Raw genomic sequence first — 13,034 nt, 5'->3', positions numbered from 1 at the left:
ATTGTAATCTGTGCATTTTACTTCCTGGATTGCTGTCTGTGAGAATTCTTCAATGTGATTGGCTGCTTAGCCAGCTTGATGAGGTCACTTGTTGCGGGTGATCCGCTTGATTTGGCCCTAGGTTCAAACAAAGGTCGGGAGAGCTGAAATTCACGCCACAGAGATCGCTAGAACTTTGCCGGCAGCTTTCTTCAAGGTCAGCGGTGAGCGCCGTCGCTTTGCCACTGACCGCAAATTCCGGGCCAATAGGAAGTGCAGTCCCGAATAGATTTTAAGAGTGGAGTGGATAAGCAGAAAGGAAGATAAAAGAAAATTGCGGGGGGGGGCGGAGGAAAAGGGCAGGCGAGTAGAACTAAGTGGATAGCTCTTTCAGAGAACTAGCTTAGGTGCAATAGGCCAAATGGCTTCATGTCCTGTGAAATTCTATAATTCTAAATTGTTGCTGGAGATGTTTTATTGCCACAGCCCAGTGAACGGATGGATTGGAGTGTAGAAAATGTCTAGCAGTGTGTGACGCCTATAATGACCATACTCCATATCTCCTTTGACCATGTCAAACAGGCAGTTACTGATGCTTTCAACTGCAGTGCTTAAAATCATCACCCAAGGAGCACTGAAGTCATTTCTAAATTATTATTAATTCGGACACATGGTTTCTAATTTCATATTGGGCTCAAAATTGGGTTTGATGTTGGGCCTACTTGCAGTGAATGGATGGAATATATTTTACTGCAGATGCCAAGCTCCTGTTGTAGAATTAATAAAAGCCTCAAGGTTAGTAGTACGCTAATCATTAATCTGTGATAAATCACGAAGTAGTGTTGTAATGTTTAGTCTTGGAATAGAACATTTTGTCAATTAAGGGCACTCTTCATTTTAAAAGTATTTAGCAAGACTTTTGCTTACGGTATGGAGAGAATGTTGAGCAGCACCAAATGTGCGAGGCTCTGGCAGCTTTTCCAGCCCCGATGTGAGCGATTGTCCAGAGAATGGAGGAGTCCATCTCCAACATGAGCACCACCATATTGCAGGCGACGGGGATGATGTGTTCTTCAGTGGACATTTGCTCACATCAGGGCTGGAAAAGCTGCCAGAGCCTCGCACATTTGTCAATCTTTTATCAGCTGTGAGTGTGACTGGCTTGGTGTAGTTCAGGATGCTGTTTCTCCAGCAGACCTGGATATGGGGGTGAAGGAGGAAGGGCTGGAGGCAGAGCCTACTGTTTTAACTGTTGAAAGTAAATCAACTCTAATAGTTAAACATTAAGAACTGATATTACAATATAAAGCGCTACTATGCATTGGGCGTTTCCCTCATTATCGGGCATGAGGCCCGAGACCTACTAAGCTTCTGATGTGCATAGCGTGGCAGAATGTGACCCTGAAGCACTCTGAGCAATTTTATGTAATGGAGATCATTCCTGTAAACTGATCGGGAGGTGTGAACAGCACCTATTGGGCTGAATGTCTGTATAAAATGAGTTCAGTCTGCTCCCATCAGTTTGTTTCTTATTACATTGTTGGATCTCTACTGTTGATTCCAGTGTTTGCCCTTAGTCAGAGTGTATGTTGTGCACCTAATACTTCCAAGGCTTGTGCTCCTTCTAAGTGTTCCCTCAGTGGAGGAAGAAGTGAGGTGGACGTTGCGGAGTGTCAGTTTGCTTTTGGGGATGGAGGTGGCAGAGTCACTCCTTCTGCCAGTTCTCAATATGGTCCCTCAAGTGAAGGCACCATGGTTACTGATTATGTGGTTGCCAGGACCTGGATGATTGGTGAGTGCAGTTGCTTGAGTGAGGCGGCAGAGGTTGGGATGTGGCATTGCTGAGAGAGAAATTTCCATCATTCCTGCCCTGCTGCTAGGCACTCCCGAGATATGGCCAGATATCTGTGTGGGAGCAGACCTTTGGGAAGCAATGTCGAATTGTGTTATGGCTGTCTCAATCTGATTCCCCAGCACGGTGAATCCAGAGGAAGCAGACTGCTGTAGATTGCAGCTCAGAGTCTCCATTGCACCAGTCAAAGCAGATGTGAGAGAAGCTAAGCCCGAGCTTAGAATGTTGGCCAATTGTCAGTATTAAATTTCATGAACCATTTAATTGCCCACTTGCATAACTGATCCAAATTCTTCCACAGATTGCTAATTGCAACCTCAGTTCCCCGTTTTAAAGAACATAACAAGCTTACAATGGTTTGTGCATCTACATTATTTATGTGGATTGGAAACAACAGGGTTTGAAGCACTCACCCTCTGGTACTCCATCCAGTACCTCCCTGTCCCCCAGTCTTGAACTACACCTTTTCTGATTACGCTCTGTTTCCTTGTCTTTATCCAATTTATTATCCAGTGGTTTGACTCCATCTACTTCCCTGAATCCAGTGGTGTGCAGTCTTGGCACTCCGATTGATCCTGAGCTGAGCTGCCAACCCCACAACTGGCTTGTTGTCAAGACCATCTTCTGTCTGGGAAATGGTGTCCTCTTGTTGTTTTGCCTGCACAACTGTGTATATACAGTAATCCCTCCCCAACCGCAGGGGATACGTCCCTGAAAACCCCTGTGGTTAGTAAAACCGTGGTTGGCAAATACAGTATAAATGTTCAAATAACACAAAAAAGAATATAAAAGCAATAAAATCATGTTATTGACCTTAATCCTAAATTAAAAACCGCGTATATGCAAAATTCACTGCCGCGGTTGGCAAAAGTTGTCGCAGAGAGGAAACCGTGTATACTTGAAATCCGCGTATGGCAAAACCGCGGTTGGGGTGGGATTCCTGTACTTCAGAGTAATTGATTGAAGCATACCAAAGTGCTTCACACAATGTGATGAGGCATTATATAATTATATTTCGTGTTCGAGCCTACGTTGTAACCCTAACATCTTTGTTTGTGTTCCCCTGGCTTATTCCAATTTTCAGCTCTTTTCTTCCAGAAAGCGTTATATAGATTTTAATTGCTCAATTTATCCATTTGTTTACCTTTATACTTATTTTCTTTGTAATGCAAGACAAATAAACACCCAGTTTTTTAAAGGTCACCCATTTTGTTTCCCTCAACTGGGACATGTCTGAACAGTACATCCCACATTAATATTTTTTTTAGCTCATCCCTCATTCTGCTGAATGTTTTGAAATTGTATATTTCTTCCCTGAATGTTACTGCAGTGGATTGCCAGGGATGCCTCAAATTTAATCTAGTGTGGTCACTCGTCTCCATAGGTTCCACTACTTCGACAGGGTGTGATCCTGTACGTATGAAAACAGGTCTAGATGTAAATTTCCTTTAGTGAGATCCATGACAGAATTGTGTCGAGCACCAATTTTGTAGCACATTTACTAGTTCTGATTTTTGTTGCTATGCTTCAGTTGATTGGCTGGTTGAAGACACCCGTTATTACTACATTATTAGCATTCTCCAGCTAATGCTTCTTATAAGAATGAGCGAGGAGCACTTCTAGCTGTAGGGTTTGCTTTGTTGTGAGAACACGGTGTTCCTGAAATCACCCTCGTGGGATACTAACATATGAACAGTTGTCATGTTTGTCTGAAATTAGAGGCACCCTAAAAGCAGGTATTTTTTTGTTGTTGAATTCTCCTGAGATATCTGGAGTGGAGAACTTTGCCTTCAATTTACAGCCCTTGCTAATGATGTCACAGGAGGCGAAATTCTGCCTTCGATGTCTACTCCCATTATGCGGTTCCAAAGCAGGAGGTGACAGAAAGATGCTGTTCTCCGTATCCTAATAAATACAATCATTGTCGTACAATTTCACAGATTCTGAAGCTATTCTATTATTTCGAATTTTCTTCTAAACAGGGAGAGATGGACGTACTTGGTTTTCAGGAACAGCCTTGGTTCCTTTGAGTGAGAAATGACGGGGCTTGCGAGATGCTGAATGCTGTTTTTGTAGATGAAATCATTGGACTCAAAAGTTGATATCTTTTTTTTCTTCCCTCTTCCCCCGCCCCCCCACCCCCATTATTTTCTTGATAGACTGAGACAGCAGCTGCTATACGTCGTACAGTGGAGGCGTTACTAGAGCGTGGAGCTGTGGTGAGGAACCTTGAGAACTTGGGAGAACGGACACTGCCATATAAAATATCCAAACACAATCTGCGGCACTCCAGTGGCGGGTATGTCTGATGTAGAGAAGTGTAAGATCTGACGATTGCTATAAATGCTGTAAACTGTTACATTTTGTAGGTTTTATCCTAGATATTCCCCTTGGGTTGAGAGTCGCTGGTCACTCCGGTAAGCATACGTAACTCTTATGGTCCAGAGTGAGTCTTTACCTAGCTATCATCTAGGTAAATGTACTGAGACCCGGTTGTTGAACAGGGAATTCTTGTCACTGTACTGCTGCTTACTGGGATATCACATGCCACCATGTGATATCTTCAGAAGGTGGATGTGTATACATTCTATCCGACTATAAACCAACAGGCAAATTTGTTTAGCATTAAACCGGTAAGCAAACAGCACTCAGTACAAAACCACACCCTCATTGTAATGACACCCTTTCCTTTTCTCCTCGAACTTTCAAAACAAAATGGACGTTTCTCTAGCGTTAACTCCCAATGTAAATCTGATCCTTGAAACACAGTTGCTCACTTCATTTGTGCCACCATGGAGCCTCTAAACAACTTTGTACATATGACTACTTTGAGCTGAGTTCAAGCAGCCAAGTCTAAGACCACAATCAGAAGCTCCTGGCTACAGAGCGGCTTGTCAGTGGGATTGCAAAGAATGGTTGATCCTGCCCCTCTCTCGGACCCCACCCATGTCTTTACCCCAGTCACACCCGTCCATCAAACCCACCACTACTAAAATACTCAAGATGTCAATTGCATTGTCCCAGCTACCTTCTATGAACTATAATTGATGGATAATTAACACGCTGTCCAGTCAGCCGTCAATGGCATTATTTAACAGATTGACACCAATGATTGCTTTGACTCTAAATTGTCAGACTACTTGTCCGATATCCAGTACTGGATGAGCAGAAATTTCCTCCAACTAAATATTGTGAAGACCGAAGCCATTGTCTTCGGTCCCCGCCACAAATTCCGTTTTCTAGACACCGACTCCATCCATCTCCCTGGCAACTGAGGCTGAACCAGACTGTTCGCAACCTTGGTGTCGTATTTGAACCCGAGATGAGCTTCCGGAAACATATCCGCGCCATCACGAAGACTGCCTCAGTAACATTGCCCAACTCCACCCCTGCCTCAGCTCATCTGCTGCCGAAACCCTCACCCATGCCTTTGCTACCTCTAGACTTGACTATTCCTAACTACTCCTGGCTGACTGCCCATCTTCCACCCTCCATAAACTTGAGCTCATCCAAAACCCTGCTGCCCCGTGTCCTAACTCACACCAAGTCCTGTCCACCCATCACCCCTGTGCTCGCTGCCCTACATTGGCTCCCGGTTAAGCAATGCCTCGATTTCAAAATTCTCCTCCTTGTTTTCAAATCCCTCCATGGCCTCGCCCCTCCCTGTCTCTGTAATCACCTTCAGCCCCACAACCCCCTGAGATCTGTGCTCTTCCAATTCTGGCCTCTCCAGCATCTCTAATTTTAATTGATAGATTTTTGAATATTAAGGGATATGAGGATAGTGCAGGAAAGTGGAGATAAGGTAGAAGATCAGCCATGATCTTATTGAATGGCGGAGCAGGCTCGAAGGGCCGAATGGCCTACTCCTGCTCCTACTTCTTACGTTCTTATGTCTCACCTCCTGACTCCCCAAAGCTTTTCCACCATCTACCAGGCACAAGTAAGGAGTGTGATGGAATACTCTCTGATATACCTATCAATTCGTCCAATGAAAAGCGACGAGTTAAGAAAGTAACTATAGGTTTTTATTGACTAAATAACAGAGCCCACCCTCGTGGGTGATCGGATCCAAGAAGGAGGAATACCAGCCAGTCGACCACCTTTATACCCGGGCAGGTAGGTGGAGCCATGGGCGGAGTCGGCAGTGGTCAGCCCAGGTATAGCAGCGTGACAAGAGGCGACCTCGTACAGTGATACAACAATGTGAACAGTGATAACTATAGGGAAACGATCTAACAGTGATAACTATAGTGTAACGATAGTAAACGGTAAAAGTGGTTTACCACATTCACCCCTTGTTTAGATTTGAGTCCGGCGGGGTGAAGTGTACTACCAGTTCTGGTATGTCAGTCTGTCCGGAGGCCTCGTAAGCCTGTCTGATCGTCGCAGCGGCGGTGTTGCGTTCTCCGGTGTTAATGCTGGCGTCTGCGAGGTAGGCGAAGGCTCTTGGGGTTCCGGCGTACCGTCTACCTGGGCTGGAATTGGGGGGGTGATGGGGGGGGGGGTAGCGGTGGTGTCCCCGGAGTGCCCGAGGGTGCGAGGTCTCGTAAGGAGACTGTGTCCTCCCGCCCGTCTGGGTATGCCACGTAGGCGTACTGGGGGTTGGCGTGCAGGAGGTTCACCCTCTCGACCAGGGGGTCCGTTTTATGGGCCCTCACGTGCTTTCGCAGCAGGACAGGCCCCGGAGAGGTCAGCCAGGTTGGTAGCGTGGTTCCCGTAGTCGACTTCCTGGGGAAAACAAACATTTGTTCATGGGGGGTGGCGTTAATGGCAGTGCAAAGTAGTGACCGGGTGGAATGCAGCGCCGCCGGGAGGACCTCCTGCCAGCGAGAGGTTGGGAGGCCCTTCGACTTTAAGGCTAAGAGGACGGCCTTCCATACTGTCGCGTTCTCTCTTTCCACCTGGCCGTTCCCTCGGGGGTTGTAGCTGGTGGTCCTGCTAGTGGCGATGCCTCTCGCTAGTAGGAACTGACGGAGTTCCTCGCTCATGAAGGAGGCGCCCCGGTCACTATGTATATAGTTTGGGAACCCGAACAAGGCAAAGAGGTCGTTCAGGCATTTAACGACCGTGGTGCTGGTCATGTCTGGGCAGGGGAAGGCAAAGGGGAAACGGGAGTACTCATCAACAATGTTGAGGAAGTACACATTACGGTCAGAGGACGGGAGGGGCCCCTTAAAATCGATGCTCAAGCGCTCGAAGGGGCGGGTGGCCTTGATCAGGCTTGCTCTGTCCGGCCTAAAGAAGTGCGGTTTGCACTCGGCACAGGTCTGGCAGTTCCTGGTCATGGTCCTGACCTCCTCGATGGAGTAGGTCAGGTTGCGGGCCTTAATGAAGTGGTAAAGCCTGGTGACCCCGGGGTGGCAGAGGTCGTTGTGGAGGGTCTGAAGTCTATCAATTTGCGCGTTGGCGCATGTAATTCGCGATAGAGCGTCAGGGGGTTCGTTCAGCTTACCAGGCCGGTACAAGATATCATAATCGTAGGTGGAGAGCTCGATTCTCCACCTCAAGATCTTGTCGTTCTTGATTTTACCCCTCCGCTTGTTATTAAACATAAAAGCGACCGAACGCTGGTCGGTGAGGAGGGTAAATCGCTTGCCTGCGAGGTAATGCCTCCAGCGGCGTACCGCCTCCACAATTGCCTGGGCCTCCTTCTCGACCGAAGAGTGTCGGATCTCAGGACCCTGGAGGGTCCTTGAGAAGAAGGCCACCGGTCTCCCCTCCTGGTTGAGGGTAGCGGCTAGGGCGAAGTCGGATGCATCGCTCTCCACTTGGAAGGGGATGGACTCATCCACTGCGTGCATAGTGGCTTCAGCAATGTCTCCCCTGATGAGGGAGAAGGCCGCGCGCGCTTCTTCCGTAAGGGGGAAGGAGGTGGACTTCATGAGGGGTCTGGCTTTGTCCGCATAATTCGGCACCCATTGGGCATAGTAGGCGAAGAGCCCCAGGGTTCTCTTCAGCGCCTTTGGACAGTGGGGAAGGGGTAGCTCCATGAGGGGACGCATTCTTTCGGGATCGGGGCCGATGATTCCGTTCTCTACTACGCAGCCGAGGATGGCAAGGCGCGAGGTGTTAAACACACATTTCTCCTTATTGTAGGTGAGGTTCAGCCGTTGGGCCGTACGGAGGAATCTTTCCAGGTTAGCGTCATGGTCTTGCCGGTCGTGGCCGCAGATGGTGACGTTATCTAGATAGGGGAACGTGGCTTGCAGCCCGTTCTGGTCAACCATCCGGTCCATCTCCCTTTGGAAGACCGAAACCCTGTTGATGACGCCGAAGGGGACCCTAAGGAAGTGGTAGAGGCGGCCATTCGCCTCGAAGGCGGTATACTGGCGGTCCTCGGGGCGGATAGGGAGTTGGTGGTAGGCCGACTTAAGGTCGATGGTAGAGAATACCTGGTATTGAGCAATCTGATTGACCATATCAGATATGCGGGGAAGGGGGTATGCGTCCAGCTGGGTGTACCGGTTTATGGTTTGGCTGTAGTCGATGACCAGGCGGTTTTTATTGCCGGTCTTAACGACTACAACCTGGGCACGCCAGGGGCTGCTGCTCCCCTCGATGATGCCCTCCTTCAGGAGACGCTGCACCTCAGAGCTAATGAAAGCTCTGTCCCCGGCGCTGTACCGCCTGCTCTTGGTAGCGATGGGTTTGCAGTCGGGGGTGAGGTTAGCGAACAGGGAAGGTGGCGGGACCTTGAGGGTGGATAGGCCGCAGGTGTTACGCGGTGGGCGATTTAAAGGCTGCTGGTTGTCGACTGTGAGCGGGGGGAGGGGTCCACCGTATGCTAGAGTGACGCTTTGGAGGTGGGATTGAAAATCCAGCCCTAGTAGGACGGCAGCGCATAGCTGGGGCAGGACGAGGAGTTTAAAGTTTTTATACTCCGTGCCCTTAACCGACAGGGTCACAACACAGTAGCCGCTGATGTCTGTGGCGTGGGACCTCGATGCCATCGAGATCCGGTTGTGCGTTGGCTGGACAGTGAGGGAGTAGTGGCTCACTGTGTCTGGATGTATGAAGCTCTCCGTGCTTCCGCTGTCGAACAGGCAGGTCGTGGCGTGGCCGTCTACTTTGATGTCCATCATTGACTTGGACAGCTGATGCGGGCGAGCTTGGTCCAGTGTGACGGAGGCTAGTGTGTGGCTGAGCGGGTCGCTGTAGTCTGTAGGTGAAGCGGTCGTCAGGTCTGGAGGTAAGGTGGCGGTCGAGCGTGGTGGGTAAAATGGAGGCGCCCACGAGATGGGGCAAAATGGCGGAGAAGATGGCTGCCCCCACAACCCACATGAGGCACTGCTGGCGTCGGTTGCCTGGATCAAAGATGGCCGCCCCCACAGTTCGCATGAGGCACTGCTGGCCTCTGCTGCTCTCCCTCTGCAGGCCTTCGCGAAGTGGCCTTTCTTCAGGCAGCTGGAGCACGTCGCGTTTTTGGCTGGGCAGCGCGACCTCGGGTGTTTCGCCTGCCCACAGAAGAAGCAGCCGGCGGCCCGGTCGCGGGGGTCCGAAGTCACAGCCGGTACCGGGGGTGGCGGTCCCGATCGGGTCCGGGACGCCGACGCTGAGGTAGGTCCTGGGGGCGGCGCTACGAGGGGTATTGTGGTCGGGGTTGGGCCCGAGTCCCAGAGTCGCGAACTGTACCTGGAATACACCTCGAGGTCCCGCTGGGTCACTTCTAGGGAGTAGGCCAAGGCTGCAGCTGTGTTCAGGTCGAGGCCCTTTGATTCCAGCAGTCTCTGCCGTGAGTAGTCGGACTGAAGGCCTTTCACGAAGGCATCGCGGATGTTATCTTCAGTGTTTTCTGCAGCCGATACTGCTTTAAAGTCACAGTCCCTGCCGAATGTTCGTAGCGCCCGTAAAAATTCAGCTACAGACTCTCCTGGCTGTTGCGGGCGGGATCTTAGGAGGTGTCTGGCATACATGGAATTTACTGGGCTCCGGTACTGCTGTTTCAGTAGGTTGATAGCGGCCTCGTAAGTAGTAATGTCCTGGATGAGTGCGTATACTTTAGGGCTCGCTTGGGCGGTCAGAACTCTTAGTTTGGATCTCTGAGGGACGCCGGATTCTTCCAGGTAGGATTCGAAGCAGCACAGCCAGTGTTTGAAGTCGAGGGCTGCGTTTGTTGCTTGTGGGTTTAGATCCAGGTACGGTGGTTTGAGGGCTCGCAGCCAAGCCGGCTGCTGTGGCTGTTGTAGCTGGGCGTCTGGCTGGTCGTTTGGCTGCTCCGTTGGCTGGTTGTTTGGCTGCTCAAGTGACGACATTTTAAAATTTAGTCAATAAAATTGATATACCTATCAATTCGTCCAATGAAAAGCGACGAGTTAAGAAAGTAACTATAGGTTTTTATTGACTAAATAACAGAGCCCACCCTCGTGGGTGATCGGATCCAAGAAGGAGGAATACCAGCCAGTCGACCACCTTTATACCCGGGCAGGTAGGTGGAGCCATGGGCGGAGTCGGCAGTGGTCAGCCCAGGTATAGCAGCGTGACAAGAGGCGACCTCGTACAGTGATACAACAATGTGAACAGTGATAACTATAGGGAAACGATCTAACAGTGATAACTATAGTGTAACGATAGTAAACGGTAAAAGTGGTTTACCACACTCTCTTGCCTGGATGAGTGCAGCTCCAACAACACAAGAAGCTCGATATCATGACAAAGCAGCCCGCTTGATTGGCACCACATACATAGATACATACAAGATAGGGGCAGGAGTAGGCCATTCGACCCCTCGAGCCTGTTCTGCCATTTAATGGGATCATGGCTGATCATCCAAATTCAGTACCCTGTCCCTGCTTTCTCCCCATATCCCTTGATCCCTTTAGCCTTCAGAAATATATCTAACTCCATCTTGAATATATTTAATGACTTGGCCTCAACTGCCTTCTGTGGTAGAGAATTCCACAGGTTCACCTCTCTCTGGGTGAGGAAATTCCTTCTCATCTCAGTCCTAAATGGCTTACCCCTTATCCTTAGACTGTGACCCCTGGTTCTGGACTCCCCCGCCATCGGGAACATCCTTCCTGCATCTAGTCCGTCTAGTCCTGTTAAAATTTTATAAGTTTCAATGAGATCCCCTCTCATTCTTCTAAACTCCAGCGAGTACAAGCCCAATCGACCCAATCTCTCCTCATACGTCATTCCTGCCATCCCAGGTATCAGTCTGGTGAATCTTCGCTGCACTCTCTCCATGGCAAGAACATCCTTCCTCAGGTAAGGTGACCAAAACTGCACACAATACTCAAGGTGTGGTCTCAGCAAGACATCCTTGTTCCTGTACTCGAATCCTCTCGCTATGAAGGCCTGCCTGCTGCACCTGCATGCTTCCTTCAGCGACTGGTGCAGAAGGACACCCAGGTCTCGTTGCACTTCCCCTTTTCCCAATCTATTGCCATTCAGATAATAATCTGCCTTCCTGTTTTTGCCACTGAAGTGGATAACCTCGCATTTATCCACATTGGGCAGATGCATGGCAAATGCAGTATAATCACCCAACCTGTCCAAATCATACTGAAGTTTCTCTGCATCCTCCTCACAGCACACACGCCCACCCAGCTTTGTGTCGTCTGCAAACTTGGAGATATTACGTCTAGTTCCCTCGTCTAGATCTATATATTGTGAATAGCTGGGGCCCTAGCACCGATCCCTGCGGTACCCCACTAGTCACTGCTTGCCACTCGGAAAAAGACCCGTTTATTCCAACTCTTTGCTTTCTGTCTGACAACCAATTCTCTATCCAAGACAGTACCTTACCCCCAATCCTGTGTGCTTTAACTTTGCATGCTAATCTCTTATGCGGGACCTTATCGAAAGCCTTCTGAAAGTCCAAATACACCACATCCACTGGTTCTCCCTTATCTATTCTACCAGTTACATCCTCAAAAAATTCCAGTAGGTTACCTTTTGTAAATCCATGTTGACTTTGTCTGATCCTGTCACTGTTTTCCAAGTGCTCTGCTATTACATCTTTTATAATGGATTCTAGCATTTTCCCCACTACCGATGTCAGGCTTACCGGTCTATATTCCCCGTTTTCTCTCTACCACCTTTTCTAATAGTGGGGTAACATTAGCTACCCGCCAATCCATGGGAACTGTTGCAGAGTCTATAGAATTTTGGAAGATGACCAGCAATGCATCTACTATTTCTAGGGCCACTTCCTTAAGTACCCTAGGATGTAGATTATCAGGCCCTGGGGATTTATCGGCCTTCAATCCTGTTAATTTCCCTAACACCATTTCCCTACAAATACTGATTTCATTCAGTTCCTCCCTCTCATTAGACCCTATGTTCCCCGACATCTCTGGGAGGTTATTTGTGTCCTCCTTTGTGAAGACAGAACCAAAGTATGTATTTAATTGGTCTGCCATTTCTTTGTTCCCCATTATAAATTCCCCTGATTCTGACTGCAAGGGACCTACGCTTGACTTCACCACCACCGTAAACATTCACTCCCTCCACCACCGGCATACCATGGCTGCAGTGTGTACCATCTACAAGATACAGTGCAGCAACTCACCAAGGCTTCCTCGGCATTACCTCCCAAACCTATGACCTCTTCCACCTCGAAGGACAAGGGTAGCAGGCGCATGGGAACACCACCACCTCCAAGTCACACACCATCCTGACTTGGAAATATATCGCCGATCCTTTATCGTCGCTGGGTCAACATCCTGGAACTCCCTACCTAACAACACTGTGGGAGTACCTTCACTACACGGACTGCAGCGGTTCAAGAAGGCGGCTCATCACCACCTTCTCGAGGGCAATTAGGGATGGGCAATAAATGCTGGCCTTGTTAGCGACGCCCACATCCCATTAACGAATAATAAAAAAAAATGTTCTTATGTAATCGCTCCACCATTGGCGGCTGTGCCTTCAGCTGCCAAGGCCTTAAACTTTGGAATTCCCTCCCTAAACCCCTCCACCTCTACCTCTCTTTCCTTCTTTAAGCCGCTCCTTGAAACCTACCTCTTTGACCAAGCTTTTGGTCATCTGCTATAATATCTCCTTAAGTGGCTCGGTGTCAAATTTAGTTTGATAACGCTCCTGCGAAGCGAGTTGGGATGTTTTACTACATTAAAGGCGCTATATAAATGCAAGTTGTTGTTGACTGCTGCGATGGAGAGTCTGAGCTCCAATCTACAGCAGTCTGCTTCCTCTCTATTCAACAAATGTTAGCATATTAAACCTTTTTTAGTTTGAT

The 13,034-nt window shown here is 48.9% G+C and overlaps 1 protein-coding gene across 2 annotated transcripts in view; it reads left to right on the top strand.

The window, feature by feature from the left end:
• mrps6 (mitochondrial ribosomal protein S6) overlaps nt 1-13,034 on the top strand; it is a 111,016-nt gene that overhangs the window by 69,479 nt on the left and 28,503 nt on the right. For both annotated transcript variants that reach the window (XM_086007107.1, XM_086007106.1), the window contains exon 2: nt 3,991-4,130. In XM_086007107.1, the coding sequence (XP_085863233.1) occupies nt 3,991-4,130 (140 nt within the window). The remainder of the gene's footprint in view (nt 1-3,990; nt 4,131-13,034) is intronic.

The sequence above is a fragment of the Somniosus microcephalus genome, chromosome 14 (genome assembly GCF_052327205.1).
Source record: "Somniosus microcephalus isolate GS21.2 chromosome 14, FLI_Smic_1.0, whole genome shotgun sequence".
NCBI lineage: Eukaryota > Metazoa > Chordata > Chondrichthyes > Squaliformes > Somniosidae > Somniosus > Somniosus microcephalus.
The sequence above is the reverse complement of the archived record's forward strand: the minus strand, read 5'-3'. Positions and strand labels throughout refer to the sequence as shown.